The 19585-nt window shown below is 37.2% G+C and overlaps 1 protein-coding gene across 23 annotated transcripts in view; it reads right to left on the reverse strand.

The window, feature by feature from the left end:
* Positions 1–221: 221 nt before the first annotated feature.
* Positions 222–19585, reverse strand: part of BAZ2B (bromodomain adjacent to zinc finger domain 2B) — a 391257-nt gene continuing 371893 nt past the window's right edge. For all 23 annotated transcript variants that reach the window (XM_046658349.1, XM_046658355.1, XM_046658352.1 and 20 more), the window contains 3 exons: positions 6549–6814; positions 6144–6287; positions 222–2591 (listed from right to left, as the gene is read on the reverse strand). In XM_046658349.1, coding sequence (XP_046514305.1) covers positions 2438–2591; positions 6144–6287; positions 6549–6814 — 564 coding nt within the window. In that variant the 3' untranslated portion in view covers positions 222–2437. The remainder of the gene's footprint in view (positions 2592–6143; positions 6288–6548; positions 6815–19585) is intronic.

A 19585-nucleotide genomic window follows, 5' to 3' on the forward strand; every position in this document is an offset into this window, starting at 1 on the left:
GCAAGACTCACTCACACCACCAACGACCCACATATGGATAGTGACAGTTGTTACTAGACCAACTGTGGCCCTTTTGGGATCCTGCCCACCACTTCTGGAACAGCTACTCCTGCTTAGTAACAACAATGAGGATACCATGTCCAAAGTAGCCAATATTTACCAAGCTTTCCTATTTTTCAGGGATATTTTACTTTTAAAAGAAAATTAACAGTCTTGAAAGATTGCTCTTTTCTGTGTGTATTTTATTTCTTATTTATGAGCTCCTCAGACAGCAGACATGTTATTATCGTATAAGCCACTTATACACCATCTAATGTAAATTAACATAAGCATGTATCATCCCTAAGGTCGCAAACCCCCATGAAGAAGAGGCCCCGGGGAGCATCTGGCAGTTCCATAAACAGAAAACCACACACTACTCCCAGCATCACCGTGCTCCTCGCTCCACATGGTATTTTTGATTAAGCACCAGCCCCTTAAGGCATCACTGCAGTATTTGATTAACAAAAACTGACATATTTACACAATAACAGCTGATTTTCATCTAAGTCTTCACAATCTAGGGATTTTGGAAAATACTCTGTGGCTTCCAAGCATTTTAAAGTTAGGAATGTTTTCTTCAAAACTTTTCTCTTCTCCTTTCACTCTTAAAGGCCATTTTCTAGCAACACTATCTAAGGACCGCGTCTCCACTAGGTGTAAGCTCCATGAAGGCAGGGCCTGTGCTCGTCTTGTTCATCAGCGATTGCTCAGAGCTCAGCAGGGCATCAAATCACAGTTCATGAATGCCTGAATTTGTATCTCAAGACTTAGCAGACTAATTTATCTGGCCAGTTTTTCTTATTGATAAGTGGGTTATACGTCTACCAATGGAGACATTTCTCCTAACAGAGCAAGACCTTAAAAATGTATTCTAACGTTTTCAATAGGAAAATGTGAAAGAAAAAACAACAAAATGCGGTCCAGAGAGGTTCAGAGACTCATGAGAGTCACACTACTTGACTTAAGCCCTCTCAGACTAATGTTCTTTGAAGCACATTCTGCTGCTCTTCCTTTATAATTCTGTAAAAATAAAATTTAATTTAACTGCCTTTTTGAAAAGAATATATTTTCAGGTTCATTAAGAAAAACTAAAAACTAGTTTGTAAAAGTCTTTTATTGTATCCGTGCCACACATAGTAGTGAAAAATAACACTCCTAAAAAAAAGAATGCTACCTTTTCCACAACATTTTATTTTAAATAAAACTTCAAGTACTCTTACATAGGTACAAAAAAAATTCTGATCTATTTGCCTCCAACAGGCCACCACAACACACAGTAGATAAAACACAGTGGTTACAAATGTCTTTTAAATTTATTTCTGAGGCAAGGCAAATGGGAGGGAAATGTTTTTATGAAAAAATACTGTGTGCGTAGGAAATTGTCACAATTTTATTCCACATGGATACAAATGATTATACTTTAATTTAGGCCTGGTGGCTTAAAATTATATAACAAAATAGAAAAATGGAAAACTAATATCCCCTACACCCTGTTTCAAAGGCAGGCACTACCAAGATCAAGGAGACGCCACAGTGTTGGTAGAGGATAATTACTGTACAAGCTGTAGAGCTATAATTACCTTCAGACTAAAATAAAATGCTACAGTCCTTCTAAGGCATAAACAATAATGTCTGCAAACAATATATACACATAATACATATTTAAAACAAGACTTAATATAAACAATAATGAACAGTATATACATGTCAATTTTTCTTCACTGTCTTGAAATACAATTTAACTACACAAGTGATGCAGCAACATATACATATATAAATGTACTTGTAACTCTACAGTATAGTTTATTTTTGGTGCCTTTATAGCACATCAGTGTAAACAGTTTCACTTGGCTTTGTTTTATACTTTAAAACATTCCTTGTTGTAGTTTCAAGATTTAAAGCAATTTTCTAGTTCTTCCTTTTCACAGAAAACGAAGATTCTGGATGTGGTTTAATCATAAATAATTCATAAAATTAAATACATTCACTAAAAAATAAACTACAAAGTAAAAAAATGAAAAATAGACATTTATTGAGAGGGAAAGGAGAACCGTTTCCCATGTTAGAGCTCTGGTGTTGAATATTCAGTGCGATTTGATATATTTTAATTGCTATTGCACTATAACACCCTTTCCTTTGAAAATTCTTTGGGTGTGCTTCCCTGTTCTACCTAAATTAGCTGACAAATCACACAAACCAATAACCAAGGGCCTTGGTTGTTGTAGGAGTGAAGCCTTTAAAAATGGTATCATTCTTCTGATACTTTTTTTTGTGATACTTATTTTAAGGAAAAAAAGTCATTATGAATGTGCCTTGCACATTTATGTAAATACAGTTCACATTGCTGGTCTCATGTGTCCTTGTTTGAAAGGAAAAAGAAAAGATTCTTATAACTTCAGCTCACTTTGAAGGTATCTGTCCACTTCTTTTCAAAATACTTCCTCATACTGTGGCCAGCTCTACCTATATCAGAATCATCCTCATTAAATGTTTCACAGTTGTCAAAAACAAGCCTGACATCGAGAGCAAAGGCTTCAAGGTTCGGATACCTGAAAGAAAACACACAATTTAGAGGTTGCTTCGGTAGGGTGGTTTTGTTTTGTAAACAATTGCAGAGGTAATAAAAGGTAAAATTGAAAGTAAAACTAAGCGGAAACAGAAAAAGATCAGGATAACTGCATTTAAACTGTTATAACACATACTATAGCCTCTTATAAAGGGAACACTTGAAAAACTGCATGTGCTCTGAACCATATAGGATTTAAAGACAGATTAAATGGAAAAACAGATTTCTCTGAAGATCAACACATTTCAACCAACTAGCATTTCCCTACATCCAATTTCCCACCTGACCCACAGGATTCACCCCCTTGAGTAGTTTATTAACTCCTCTGACCCATGGTATCACTTGTACTACCCTATTATCCACCTTCAAAAATATTCAGTTGCAGTAGAAATAATGTAAATGCTTCCTACACACCATAAACATTACACTTGCCCCATAGCTTTCACATACATCCCAGGATATGCTGCTCTATGTTAAAACTTCCCCATTTCCCATTTCTCCTTTTCTCTCTCCAAATATACTCTTTTGCTCAAGTACTGGGGTATGATGACCCAAAACAAGGAAAAAAAAGCATGTGCTATCCCTTTACCAAGGATGACATTATGAGGACCTGCCTCTTAGGAAGCAGCACTGTGGCTTCAGTGCTGTTTTGGTGGGATGAGGCCAGTTCTCTTTCTCTGCAAGAGCACGGGGAAGAGACAGGAAGGTGAGTGAACCTGCCTAAACTTATCGGTAAGAAAGGAGTGGTTCATTTCAAGTCAAATCAACACATTTTGAAAGAAGCCTTTTGGAAATTAAAATTTAAATTAATTCTAATTTATGATAAGATGGATACTAAAATAATTTACTCATTAGAAACAGCTGTGAAGCACACACAGAAGCTCTGAAATTTGGGAAAAGTGGGACTATTTCTTTGATGAAATACCTTGTACAGTCTTTCACTCCCTCCTTCTGATATGTGCAATAATAAAAGTAATAAAATTTATTTATCTGTAGTGAGCTCACAGAGTTAAGTCAGTTCTTATGTAACCTCATGCATTTTCCTGTTCTTCTGGGAATTATTATTATTTTTTATTCAGGTGAAATTCATTCAACATAAAATGAACCATTTTAAGATAGACAATTCATTGGCATTTAATACTTTCACAACTTTGTACTACCACCACCTCCATCTAGTTCCAAAATATTGTCATTACTCCAAAAGGAAACCCTTCATCCATTAAGCACTGACTTCCATTCCTCCCTATTCCCAGCTCCGGGCAACCACCAATCTGTCTTTCTGTCTCTATGAATGAACCCATTCCGGATATTTCAGATAAATGGAATCATACAACATGTGTGGGAATAATTTTAACAAAATATTTTAAAGTTACTTTGGGAAATATTTATCTCTTTAGACTGTTCCTTACTACAAGAAAAAGTTAATGATTAATGCTGGGGAGGCTAGAATCCAGGAGAGAACTCTAGGTGAGATGCTAGGTGAAGCGCCCTACCCACATCAGTGCCTTTCTTATAGAAGGATGGACAGCTGATGGAAACCAGAAAGATTTACTAAAGTAGACACCTCCTCTCCTCTATTCTGGAAAAAATTTCTAGTTTAAAAACTTGAAATAGTTTGTGAGTTTTGGTTTCAACTCAGTTTGCGTTTAATCAAACAACTCAAAGTTAGAGGAGCCTGAATCCACTGAATTTTGCCTCCCACAAAGATGGCATCACAAACAGGATTATAGAGAACTGCTTCTCTCTCTCTGCCTGCCTTCGCTGTGACCTCCTTCATTCACCAGGACTCATTCTCCAAAGGTGGCTTCGATTCTGTAGCTCTTTTGGTTATTCTGTGTTAATGTCTAAGTCTGTTTGTTTTGGGGATTTTGAGGTTTAGGTTCATCCTCTATCCAGGAATCAGGGAATCATGGAAGCTAAAGTCAAGAGTTAATTTAAACACTGATAGTCTTCTTGGCCATGTTGATTATAAAGTGAGTTGTGCTACCCAGCCCCCCCAAAATATTTGATTATTTTGATGGAAAAAGCAAAAGAGCTAGTCCCATATCTAGAGAGCAGCTTCCGCAGTTTGGTTCACATTAGAACCAACAGTTTTATTGGTTGTAAATGTTTTCTGAATTTGGGCAGGTCCTTTCTGTAATTTTTTTAAAAAATAAAACAAAACAGACATAATCCTTTGAAAGACTGACATTTCAGCCTCCAAAGAAATAAATTAGTAATTTGGTCAATCTAGTAAATCAGCTGATATATGTGAAAGGGATACCGATCATTATGAGTTAAGTTCTACTCAACTCTTCTAAATAATGTAAATTATGGAGCACAGCAATTTTTACAAAAAGAACGTCCAGGAAGAATTAAGTGATATGCTAAATAATGATAATAATAACAATAGTGATGTAATTCAACTATATTTTATAGCTATTTTTCCAATGTAAAGTTCCTTCTTTCTCCATATTTTTTGTGACTGCCTGAAGTGATGGGCACAGGCTACATTAAGCTAAACTGGGAAGCAGGAAGAAAGGGAGCAGGGGAGAAGGGAGAAGAGAATACAGCCCCAGAGACCCTGGCCATTTACATGTGGAATGCCTTTGTGGGGGTTCTGTAAGTGAACAGCCTCATTCTTGTGGCTCCAAAATGGGCCAGTGTCCAGAACCAACTAAATTCCACTGACAGCTGCTACTCTCTGGCAGGAGTTTGAAGTGGTCTAAGAAAGATTATCTTTTTATTTTTTTTTTAAGATTTTATTTTTTGCTTTTTCTCCCCAAAGCCCCCCAGTACATAGTTGTATATTCTTCGTTGTGGGTCCTTCTAGTTGTGGCACGTGGGATGCTGCCTCAGCGTGGTTTGATGAGCAGTGCCATGTCCGCGCCCAGGATTCAAACCAACGAAACACTCGGCCACTTGCAGCGGAGCGCGCGAACTTAACCACTCGGCCATGGGGCCAGCCCCAGAAAGATTATTAACCGTGATCTTTAACAAGAAATCATTTCACTCTTTGGATAAGACCACAAAGAGAATATGGTAGAGAGGAGCAAATAATAGTTTTTTCCACATTTAATAGACGCATTTTTAACATACTCCAACAACTCATAATAACATTTTTAATATTTAAAACTTCTAGTGATCTTCTATCTCTACATTGTAATAATCTGAAAATATTAGAGTCATTTTCTGTTAAATCCACAAAAGACGGTGTCTCTGTTCCACTGATACACAATACAAGCGCTAGCTTATACCTTACTTTCTTACCTTGGGGGACTTACCTGACACTTTTCCTTACCTCCCAGGCTGGGTTTGGTACCATTCCAATGGCAAAAGCAGCTTTATCACACTGCTTTTTAATTGTTTAAATAATTTTAATTGACTTGTTTTCCATGCCATACTACCATAACCAAATACACACATACACATACCCACACCCTTTCCAAAGGCAGGGCCTATGTTTTTGCTGTTAATTAATGTATTTTTGGCTCACTAGAAAAGTACCAGCACATATCAAACATTCCATAAATATTGAACTGAATGATTTACTTACTGTCCACTACTTAATTTCTCTCTAATTGTGGAAAAATCCATAGGCTTCTTAATAACTTTCTTATAACCAGGAACAAGTTTCAAGTTTACAGGAAGTAGAAAAGGCCATGCATCCTCATGAGTTTCCATTTCAGTAAGGATCATACTAAAAAAAATAATGTTTGCAATCAGTATCTATGCTTCAGCATTATCTATTTTTATTAAAAATTAACATCGTAATCTCTCAAGTAAAAACAATACAAACTAATTTGTTAAAAAAGATAAAAGAATATATCTATTTATAATATAGACTTAGGTTTTCCTATTTACACAAACCATCAAAAAGTCACCTTTAATATGGCAGAAAATTTCTAAACAAATAAAATGGGATGCTATGAATATAGAGTACATGAAACGGAAATAATACCTGCAAAGAGCTAGGTCCTTGGCATCATCTCTTTTAGGTTTCTTAATAGAAGTAAAACTTTCTTGTTTTGACAAATTAATAGAAGTGTTTTCCTCCATTTTTCTTTTTTTCAAGTCTTTGTTTCCTCTTTTTAGTGAGCTACTTGTAGATGCAGAGTCTTCATCTTCAGTATCCCCTGTTAAAGACACTTTCTTGCCTTTCTTTGATTCATTAGTCTTTTTTCCTTTGACATGAAGTTTTTTGATTTTTAGAGTTTGACCACTTGCCTTTAATTAAAAAAAAAAGTAAAGGAGGAATAAGAAAATAACTGTCTACAGATCTTCTATTATTTTAAATTATGAAAAGCTGACATGTCAAACAAAAAGAATATTATTTCTGATCTAGAAGGTTGATAATTTTATTATCCTCAAAAGAGATCTATGAATTTGTTCTCCCATAATATAAGGCTAAAATTGAATAAAGGATGAAAAAAAATCTATGCTAAGAATTCTTAAAACTTGAAGATGCTGATCTCATTGTAATTTATTTTACTTTATTTTATTTTTTTAAAGATTTTATTTTTTCCTTTTTCTCCCCAAAGCCCCCTGGTACATAGTTGTACATTCTTAGTTGTGGGTCCTTCCAGTTGTGGCACGTGGGATGCCGCCTCAGCGTGGTTTGATGAGCAGTGCCATGTCCGTGCCCAGGATTCGAACTGATGAAACACTGGGCCGCCTGCAGTGGAGCGCACGAACTTAACCACTCGGCCACCGGGCCAGCCCCCTGATCTCATTGTAATTTAAACAGTCTTTAGTACTACAGAATTTAGCAGCAGTATTCCTTTAGTCAGGTCACTAACTGGATGAGTTTAAAGATACAAAAGGATTATCTTTTAGAGTACAATATAATTAAGAACAAAGGTGAATATAAACAAAAATACAGAACTTATTCATAAGAAAGTTGAAGAGGTAACTTAAAAACTAGGCCAAACACGAAAAATAGCTCATGAAATAGAATGGCTAACCTAAAATATAAAAAGTAGCTCATCTAAAATAGAGAAAAAGTCCTTCATAAGTGATCAAATATACTAGAAATTGATATTTTTTCTGGATAAAGAAAAAAAAGCATTTTCTATAAGAAGAGAGTTCCACAAAGTTGTGGTTCCCAGGTATGAACAAAGCAGTGATGAAGGATGAGAAAAAAAGAAAAAATGATGTCTGTTTTTGAGAAAAAAATAAACAATAGTATAAGAGAGATTATATTTAGAATCAAACGATATGAATTCCAGCTACAGCTCTGTCAGTAACTAGCTATGGAGCTTTATATAAAAATACCTGTGAGCCCTGTTTTCTCATCTGCAAAATAAGAAAGACAAGCCACAAAACCAGTGAGGTCATTCTGGCTCTAAAATTACACGAAAGAAACCCTCAATACGGCCTCACGTAATCTAACCACCACTTGCAGGCAGCACACGCATGGAGCAGTGAGTCCCCTCCTCCTCCAGCTTAGGAATAGGGAAATAAGTCTGCATTTGAGAGTTAAATGTTATAATAAACATAATAGATTATAAAAGAGACACATGCAAAGTCACTGGTAATGCATGGGTTTTGTTTCGAGTTTCCAGAATAGTGTTTACTGTCTCTTAGAAAATTATTTCCTCTCTTACCCAGAATGGTAAGAAATCTGACTGCAGAGTCAGATATGCAGTCTAACCAATATTTAAAGTTGGCTGTATTCTTGAAATGAATTTGGTCAAAAGCATTTCTTTGGAGTATTTCCTTATCAGTTTCTTCGGGGATTTCATGACCTCTTCTAGCAATATTTCTTAAAAATTCCTCTTAATCAAGCAATTAAAATTATTTGGTTCTCTATTGGCAGGTTAAAAGCATAGTTAAGGAAATATTTTAATTGGCTAACATAAGGCAAACCATAAATCTAACACCTTCCTCTTATCATATCAAAGATCACTATCCCTCGTAACTAACTGAAATAATTAAAATGTTTTACTGTCTCTTCTCCATTTAGTTTATTAATTTTTACTCACTAAAGTGTGATTATTTTGAGTTTTCATACTACACCGAGCTTTTAGAATTCTGAAATCATAAAAAAAGAAAATGCTTAAAATAATGAGGAAAAAGTCCACTTAATGAAGATTAAATTAAATTAGCTCGAATAATTGTGTTAATTAAAAATAACAAAATTTCATGAATAATAGGTAAAAACTTCTAGTTCCTATTTGAACTAAAATATTACTTGGGATCATTTTCTAAAAAATTAATATTTACATTAAGAAAACATGAAATTTAAATCACAGAATCAAAAGATTTTTGTGATTTTTCAAAAGACAATGAAGTCTACTTCTTTAACAAATGATGCTCCTCAGCTGACTTCAGTACATTGTGTACATACGCATGCTATCATAAGCAGGCTTTTATACAGTTACCCCATTGCCTGATTACTTTGTTCTTAGACAGAGATACCCCCCTGCCCACCCTTTCTCTCTATCTTGTTAGAGCTCAAATTCAAACAGGAACTTAAACATGTCTTAAGCAGAACCCATTACATTACACACACAGGGCACATTTCTGTTACGTTGGTATAGTCATATATCAGAAGTTGTGAACTGGTGGTTCACAGGCTGTAAAAAGCCCACAGAATGTGTTGTTGTTTGGCTCATATAATGCTTGTAAAAATTCTGAATTTGTTGCCAGTATTTAACATTTTGGAAGCTATGCATAAAAATCCATAATCTTGAAATATTGGTAGATCCTGGAACACTGGGTCCACATGTCTACATGACAACAATTGGTTGGCGTTGAGTGCTGAGTGTCACTTTCAAAAGGGGCATGACTTCCCTGTTTGCCACAGACCCACCTCTTCTGTATTATTTATCTGGTTTTTGTAGGCACAGGAGTTTGAAACTTTGCATGTGTGTATGTCTGTGAGTGTGTATAAATATGTATACTTACAAACAAGTCTTTTTGATTCTGTGATCCTGTGAGATATATATAATACATGTAAATATATAAAAATACAGTAAAGTATATGTATATATATATATTGGCATGCACACACACATACACACAGAGGAAAAATTCTTAATCACAATGATTTATGTAGAAATGGCCATTTGAGAGCAAGATGGATAGTATAAATATTTGTAAATAGCTATGAATTAACTTGAAAGATATTTTTAAAACCTTAACTTTAAAAATCCTTAAATACCAAGGGGCTGGCCTCGTGGCCGAGTGGCTAGGTTCGCGCGCTCCGCTGCAGGCGGCCCAGTGTTTCGTTGGTTCGATTCCTGGGCACGGACATGGCACTGCTCATCAAACCACGCTGAGGCAGCGTCCCACATGCCACAACTAGAAGGACGCACAACAAAGAATATACAACTATGTACCGGGGGGCTTTGGGGAGAAAAAGGAAAAAAAAATCTTAAAAAAAAAAATCCTTAAATACCAAAATCAAATGTTTATGATATTTTTTGTTGCTGTAAGAAACACAACATCTAATTCACTACATTAAAAAAACAAAAAAAGCAGAGGCTTAGAAAGTTGCATTTACAGGGAAGGGCTTGGATGAGATCATAGATCTTGTATCTCCTAGTCCACTCCTTGAATGACAGATAGCCAGAATTCTAATTCAAGCAAATTTACTAAAAACAAAACCTCTATAACCTACCAGATGATACCCCTAAGACTTAAAACACTGATTTGTTGGTAATTCATAAAGTATTAGAAAAACTTTCTATAACTTAGTTATGAAGCTAAAAGATAATTTATGTACAACTAGTGAAGATTATTATGGAACTACATATGACAAAAATGATCAAGTAATGACAAATATAAAAGCTATTATTAGTGAATATGATGCCATGTGGGACCCTTTGCTGTTCTGTAAAATATAGTCTAAAATGTAATAAAGTATTAATGTAAACACATCACAGAACTTTCAAGCTATAAAAACTTTCAGACACATGACCATATTTGATCCTCACAGATCCCTACAAAGCAGATACTATCCCATTTTACAGATGATAACCCTGAAGCTAAGAAAGTACTCCAACGTTTATAGATCAGGGAGGTGAGAAAAACCAGCAAAGGAGACTGAAAAGGAGGAAAGGCAAGAAGAATACTAGATGATTTTGGTATCCTAGATGCCAACTGAAAACAGGGTTTCAAAGAGGAGGGAGTGTTCCATGCTATCAAATGCAACTGATAGGTTAGATGAGGCCTAAGCCCTGATCACTGCACTGAGCAATGTCATTTGTGGTCATGACAAGAGCAATTTTGGAGAAATTATAAAGGTGGAAATCAGAATCGTGTGAGTTCAAGAGTGAACCAGGGGACAGATGTCAGCAACATGGCAGAGTGAGCTGTTCTCTTTCTCTCTCCTCCTTTGAACTACAACTAAATGGACATTCATTGGTCAATGGAGGATACCCACACAGCAAAACAGAAGTTCTGAGAGACCTGTGAGGCTACACATCTGAAGACGGATGGATTACCCCTGAGGAGGTGGTGGAGACAGGTGAGCACTCTCTGGCCCCTTGGCAGCCCTGCGCATGCCTGAGACTGCTCTCCCAGCTGGAGCACCCATAGCACTGCTGTGGGAACAGGTGATGGCAGCCCTGAGTCCAAGCATGGGAGGTGGGAGGGCCCATGGTGCTGGTGTGGTCCCAGGGAGTGGCCCAGGCTTGGACCCAGTGAGGAGGCTCTGCCAATGAAGCACAAAGGCTGGTGCAACTTAGGAAGAGGCAGTGGCAGATCTGTGCACCCAGGTGAACAAGTTCCTAGCTGCTGCAAACACCCATAGTACCACTGCAGCCCCAATGGGGGGAGTGCATTTTGGCAGGACCATGGGGGCAGACAGCAGCAGCCCTGAGCCCCTTTGTGATTGCTTTCCTGTCCAGTGGGAGAGCCCACAGTGCCACTGTGGTACCCAGGGAGTGGCCTAGGCTTGGATCCAGTGGAGAGGAGTCCCACCAAGCACAACAGCCAGTGAAACCTAGGAAGAGGTGGCAATGGATTTGCGTGCCCAGGCAAATGACTTCCTGGCTGCTGAGAATGCCCACAGCACCAGCGCAGCCCTGAAGGTGGGGGCACACCTCAGTGGGACTGTGGGAACAGATGGCTGCAGCACTAAGTCCCACATGATTGCCTTCCCATTTGGGGGGAGCGCCCACAGGGCCACTGCGGTCCCAAGGAGTGGCCCAGGTTCAGACAAGCACAGCTGACAGGGATTGCGGCAGGCTCAGAATACACAGCTCCTGCTGTCCCCCACAGTGGTGACAAGTGGAATCTGTGACTAGATACTATCACTATGCGAAGGCACAAATCCACCCCATAAATATTATGAAGAGGTATTTTAATACTCCAGACCAGAAGGAAAAAGACAAAAACCCAGAAATCAATCAGGAAGGCACAGAAATTTACAATCTAACTGACAGAGAATTCAAAATAGCTATCATATAAAATCTCAGCAAGTTACAAGAAAATTCAGAAAGACAGTTCAATGAAATCAGGAATAAAATTAATGCACAGAGGGAATTTTTCACAAAAAAGATTGAAACTATAAAGACAAACTAATCAGAAATGATGAAGAGGAAAAACATGATGAACAAGATAAAGAAAAATTTGGAGTCCTTAATTATTACAGCTGATATTATGGAGGACAGAATTAGCAATTTAGATGATAGAAATACATAAATGCTTCAGATGGAGGAGGAGAGAGAACTAAGACTACAAAGAAATGAGGAAACTCTCAGAGAAATATCCAACTCAACTAGGAAATGCAACATAAGGATTATAGGTATTCCAGAAGGAGAAGAGAAGGAGAAAGGAGCAGAGAGCTTGTTCAAAGAAATAACAGTGAAGAACTTCCCAAGCCTGGGGAAGGAGCTGGAATTATAAATAAAAGAAGCTAATACAGCTCCTAATTACATCAATGTAAAAAGACTTTCTCCAAGGCATATATTAGCAAGATAGGCAAAAGTCAATGACAAAGAAAAAATATTAAGGGTAGCAAAGGAGAAGAAAATAACCTACAAAGGAAGCCCTATCTGGCTTCCAGCAAATTTCTCAGCAGAAACCTTACAGGCTAGGAGAGAATGGAATGACACAATGATATATTCAAAATTCTGAAAGACAAAAACTTTCAGCCAGAATACTTTATCCAGCAAAAGTATCCTGCAGATATGATGGAGAATTAAAACTTTCCCAGATAAACAAAACCTGAGGGAGTTCATTGCCACAAGACCCACCCTACAAGAAATGATCAAAAAGGCCCTCAAATCTGAAAAAAAAAAGGGAGGTGGTTTACAAAAGACTTGAGCTAGGAGATAAATAGGCAGACAGTATCAGAAAATTACAGCTCTCTATCAAAACAGATTAGCAAACCCTTAATTATAACATTAAAGATAAAGGGAAGGAAAACATCAAGAATAACTATAATCACTTCATTTTAACCACAAACTCACAACACAAAATGGAATAAGTTGTGACAACAATAACTTAGATGGGGAAGAAGAAATGGATGGAAGCTGCTTAGACTAAGGAAATAGGAGGCTATCAGAAAATGGACTATCGGACCTATGAGATCTTTTATACAAACCTCACTGTAACCACTAAACAAAAAAATCAAACCAGAGTCACAAATGATAAATAAAGAGAAAACCATCACAGAGAGCCACCAAACTGAACAGGCAGTCCAAAATTCACAAGAGGAGAAGCAAGGGAAATTCAGAAAAATTGGAAAACAAGTGATAAAAAAGCAGCATTTAGCCCTCATATATCAATAATAACTCTAAATGTAAATGGATTGAATGATGAAAAGATAGAGAGTGGCTGGATGGATTAAAAAACAAGACTCAACAATATGATGACTTCAGGAAACACAGCTCTAAAGACACCACAGGCTCAGAGTGAAGGGATGGAAGATAATACTCCAAACTAATGGCAAACAAAAGAAAGTAGGTGTTGCCATACTTATATTGGACAAAGTAGACTTCAAGATAAAAAGACAATGAGATGAAAAGACAGGCAGTACATAATTAATGATCACAGGGACAATCTAGCAAGAGGACATAACACTTATATGTGCACCTACCACAGGAGCACCAAAGTACATAAAACAACTATTAATTCACATAAAAGGAGATATAAAGAGCAACACAATAATAGTAGGGGACCTTAGCACCCCACTTACATCAATGGATAGATCATCCAAACAGAAAGACAACAAGGTAATAGCAAAACTAAATGAAAAACTAGACCAGATGGACTTAATAGATATATATAGAACATTCTATCCAAAAACAGCAGAATACACCTTCTTCTCAAGCGCACATGGAACATTCTCAAAGATAGACCATATGTTGGAAAGCAAGGAAAGCCTCCATAAATTTAAGAAGCTTGAAATCATATCAAGCATCTTTTCCAAACATAATGCTACAAAACTAGAAATCAACTACAAAAAAAAAAAGCTGGGAAAGGGACAAAGATGTGAAGACCAAACAACATGCTACTGAACAACCAATGGACCACTGGAGAAGTTAAAGAAGAAATCAAAAAAAATCTGGAGACAAATGAAAATGAAAATACACCATACCAACTCATATTGGATGCAGCAAAAGCAGTCCTAAAATGGAAATTCATAGCAATACAACTCCACCTTAACAAACAAGAAAAATCTTTTTTTTTTAAAAGATTTTATTTTTCCCTTTTCTCCCCAAAGCCCCCCATTACATAGTTGTATATTTCAGTTGTGGGTCTTTCCAGTTGTGGCATGCGGGATGCTGCCTCAGCATGGCTTGATGAGTGATGTCATATTCGCACCCAGGATCTGAAGTGGCAAAACACTGGGCCACCGAAGCAGATCATGTGAACTTAACCACTCAGCCATGGGACCGGCCCCTCAAGAAAATCTTAAATAATCAAGCTTAACTACACCTAACAGAACTAGAAAAACAAGAACAAACAAAGCCCACAGTCAGCAGAAGGAGGAAAATAATAAAAATTAGAGCAGAAATAAATGAAATTGAAACCAAAATAACAGTAGAAAGGATCAATGAAACTAAGAGAAGGTTCTTTGAAAAGATAAAATTGACAAACTCTTAGCCAGACTCACTAATGAAAAAAGAAAGAAGGCTCAAATAAATAAAATTAGAAATGAATGAGGAGAAATTACAATGGATACCACAGAAATACCAGATATTATAAGAGAATATTATGAAAAAGTATATGCCAACAAATTGGACAATCTAGAAGAAATGGATAAATTCTTAAACTCGTATAACTTCCCAAAACTCAATCGAGAAGAAATAGAGGATCTGAATAGACCAATCACAAGTTAAAGAGATTGAAACAGTAATCAAAAACCTCCCCCAAAATAAAAGTCTAGGGCCAGATGGCTTCTCAGGAGAATTCTACCAAACATTCAAAGAAGATTTAATACCCAGCCTTCTCAAACTATTTCAAAAAACTGAGGAAGAGGAATGCTTCTAAACTCATTCTATACGAGGCCAACATCACCCTGATCCCAAATCCAGACAATGACAACATAAAGAAGGAAAATTATAGGCCAATATTGCTGATGAAGATAGACGCAAAAATCCTCAACAAAATATTGGCAAACCAGATACAGCAATACATTAACAGGATCATACACCATTAACAAGTGGGATTTATACCAGGGATGCAGGGATGGTTCAACATCTGCAAATCTATCAATGCCATAACAAGAAAATGAGGAATAAAAACCATATGATGATCTCAATAGATGCAGAGAAAGCATTTGACAAGATCCCACATCCTTTTAAAACAATAAAGTGGGTATTGAAGGAAAGTACCTCAACATAATAAAGGCCATATATGACAAACCCACAGCCGACATCATACTCAATGGGGAAAATCTGAAAGCCATCCTTCTGAGAACAGGAATAGGATAAAGATGTCCACTCTTGCCACTCTTACTCAACGTAGTACTGGAGATTTTGGAAAGAGCAATTAGGCAAGAAAAAGAAATAAAAGGAATCCAAATTAGCAAGGAAGATGAGAAACTCTTGCTTGCTGTTTGCAGATGACATGATTCTATATATAGAAAACCCTAAAGAATCCATTGGAAAACTATGAGAAATAATCAACAGCTACCGCAAAGTTGCAGGATATAAAATCAACATACAAAAATCAGTTACATTTCTATACTCTAATAACAAACTAACAGAACTCAAGAATACAACCCCATTTACAATCACAACACAAAGAATAAGACATCTGGAATAAATTTAACCAAGGAAGTGAAAGACCTATACAACAAAAACTATAAGACATTATTGAAAGAAATCGATGACGACATAAAGAAATGGAAAGAGAGTCTACGCACATGGATTGGAAGAAAGAATATAGTTAAAATGTCCATATTACCTAAAACAATCTAGAGATTCAACGCAATCCCAATCCAAATCCCAATGACATTCTTCATGAAAAAAAGAACAGAGAATCCTAAAATTCACATGGGGCAATGAAAGATGCCAAATACCTAAAGCAATCTCGAGAAAAAAGAACAAAGCTGGAGGCATCACAATGCATGACTTCAAAATATACTACAAAGCTATAGTAATCAAAACACCACAGTTGGGGCTGGCCTGGTGGCATAGCAGTTAAGTTCGTATGTTCAGCTTCAGCAGCCGGGGGTTTGCTGGTTCGGATCCTGGGTGCAGACCTACACACCACTTGTCAAGTCATGCTGTGGTAGGCATCCGACATATAAAGTAGAGGAAGATGGGCACAAATGTTAGCTCAGGGCCAGTCTTCCTCAGCAAAAAGAGGAGGATTGGCAGCAGATGTTAGCTCAGGGCTAATCTTCCTTAAAAAATAAAGCAACAAAAAAACCCAGCATGGTACTGGTACAAAAACAGACACACAGATCAAGGGAACAGAAGTAAAAGCCCAGAAATAAAACTACACATCTATGGACAGCTAATCTTTGACAAAGAAGCCAATAACATACAATGGAGAAAGGAAAGTCTCTTTAGTAAATGGTGTTGGTAAAACTGGACAGCCACATGCAAAAGAATGAAAGTTGGCCATCATCTTTCACCATATACAAAAATTAATTCAAGATAGATTAAAGACTCGAAGGTAAGGCATGAAACCATAAAACTCCTAGAAGAAAATACAGGCAGTACATTCTTTGACATCACTCTTATAAGGAGCTTTTCAAATACGATATCTACTTGGGCAAGGGAAAGAAAAGGAAAAACAAACAAATGGGACTTCATCAGACTAAAAAGCTTCTGCAAGGGAAAGGAAACCAGGAAAAAAATGAAAAGACAATCCACCAACTGGGAGAAAATACTTGCAAACCATATATCCAACAAGGGGTTAATCTCCAAAATATATAAAGAACTCATACAACTCAACAACAAAAAACCAAACAACCTGATCAAAAAATGAGCAAAGGATATGAACAGACATTTTTCCAAAGAAGACATACAAATGGCCAACAGGCACATGAAAAGATGGTCAACATTACTAATCATTAGCGAAATGTAAATCAAAACTACAACAAGATAGCACCTTACACCTGTTAGAATGGCTATAATTACCAAGACAAAAAACAACAAATATTGGAGAGGATGTGGAGAAAAGGGAACCCTCATACACTGCTGGTGGGAATGCAAACTGGTGCAGCCACTGTGGAAAACAGTATGGAGATTTCTCAAAAAATTAAAAATAGAAATACCATACAAACAAGCTATCCCACTACTGGGTATTTATCCAAATGACTTGAAATCAACAATCCAAAGAGACTTATGCACCCATATGTTCATTGCAGCATTACTCGCAATAGCCAAGATGTGGAAGCAACCCAAGTGCCCATCAACTGATGAACGGATAAATAAGATGCGGTATATATATAATGGATTACTACTCAGCCATAAAAAAAGACAAAATTGTCCTGTTTGCAACAACATGGATGCACCTTGAGGGTATTATGTTAAGCAAAATAAGCCAGACAAAGAAAGACAAACACTGTATGATTTCATTCATATTGGAAGATAAACAAATAGATGGACAAAGAGAATAAATTAGTTGTTACCAGAGGGGAAGGAGGATGAGCATAAGGGGTAAAGGGGCACATATATGTGGTGACTGACAAATAATAATGTACAACTGAAATTTCACAATGTTATAAACTATTATGACCTCAAAAAAAAAAAAAAAAAAAAAGAAGAGTGACCCGGAAGAGAGAAATTGGAGAGAACCAGGAGAAAAAACTTTCCAGGAGTTTTTCCGTAAAGGGAAGGAGAGAAATTGGGGAAGTGGATCAAGGAAGAAGTGAGGCCAGAAGAGGGTTTTTATTTAGTTATCTTAAGATGGGAGAAATAGTAGCATGTTAGCAGGCTGGTGAGAAGAACCCAGTGGCGAAGGAGAAATTGATGATCCAGGAGAAGAGAGAACTGCTGGAGTCATACTCCTAAGGAGGTGAAAGGGGATGGGTCTGAGGCACAATGCGGGGGAACTGGCTTAGTTAAGGGCACTAGCAGTTCATGGCAATAGGAGAGAAGGCTGAGTATGTGAGCCCAGATACAGGAAGGATGATAGATGTGGTGGTAAATTCTTGTGATATTTTCTTCTGATGGCTTCCCTTTTCACTGTGAAATGGGAGTAAAGTCATTAGCTGAGAATGAGGATGGAGGAGACAGAGCTGGAGATAAAACATCAGGCACCATTAAAGGCTCTCTTAACATCCTCAATTTGAAGGGCTGGGTGTTTTCTCTAGCCATATTCAGATACAAAGGTATAGGTGCTGGAGAAGTCAGAGAGTTGGATTAACCAGAATGATGGTTTTACCAAGTGAGAGAGAGGCAAAGGAGCTAAAGGTAGATGCAATGATCATGATAACAGGATACTGACACACTATAAGCTAGGTTAGGAAGAAAGAGAACATGAAGGGGGAGAGGAACAGTGAAAAGATCTTAAGATAAATGAACTGAAGGTCCTGATGGGATCAAAGAATTGTTGGAGGTGGAATGCTCAAGGGAATGGACTGGGAAGAAAGGAGACAATGGACAGATGGATGTTTGGAATTGAATTTACGGACAGGTGGTAGTTACTAGTAATGATTAGGGTAAGAGATTAAACGTGGACAAGAGTGAAGTAGGGAATACGTAACAAAGAGTCTGGCCCTCCAATACATTTTGACCCTTTCACACTTCTTTTTTTTTTCCCTTCCCCAAATCCCCCCAGCACGTAGTTGTGTATTTTTAGTTGTAGATCCTTCTAGTTGTGGCACATGGGATGTCGCCTCAACGTGGCCTGACAAGTGGTGCCATGTCCGTGCCCAGGATCCGAACCAGCGAAACCCTGGGCCACGGGAAGTGGAATACGTGAACTTAACCACTTGGCCACGGGGCTGGCTCCCCCTTTCACACTTCTTATTCCTTACTTTATAACTCTAAAACCCACTTCTTTCTATTTTATCCTATTGCTTCTCTTTAATCAATTGGTATGCGAGTTCACAGGTTTCTAATTTAAATGTGACTGGAAAGTGACTTAAAATATATATGGTTATTACCATATGACCTAGCAATTCTACTCCTAGGTGCATACTCAAGAGAAGTGAAAACATACATTCGTACAAAAACTTGTGTATGGATGTTCACAGCAGCATTATTCATAACAGCAAAAATGTGGAAACAAAGTCTGTCAACTGATGAATGGATAAACAAAATGTAGTATATCCATACAATGGAATATCATTTGACTATCAAAAGGAAGTTTTGATACATGTTTAGAACATGAATGAACCTTGAAAATATTGTGCTAAGGGAAAGAAGTCAGACACAAAAGGCCACATATTGTATGATTTCATTTATACGTAAGGACCAGTATAGGCAAATCCACAGAGATAGAAAGTAGATTAGTGGTTGCCAAAGACTGGGGGAGAAGGGGGCTTGGGGAGTGACTGTTAATGGAAAAAGGATACTCTTTTGGGTCATGAAAATGTTCTGAATTTAAATAGTGATGATGGTTGTACAACTTTGTGAGTAT

Source organism: Equus quagga, chromosome 4 (genome assembly GCF_021613505.1).
Source record: "Equus quagga isolate Etosha38 chromosome 4, UCLA_HA_Equagga_1.0, whole genome shotgun sequence".
Lineage (NCBI taxonomy): Eukaryota > Metazoa > Chordata > Mammalia > Perissodactyla > Equidae > Equus > Equus quagga.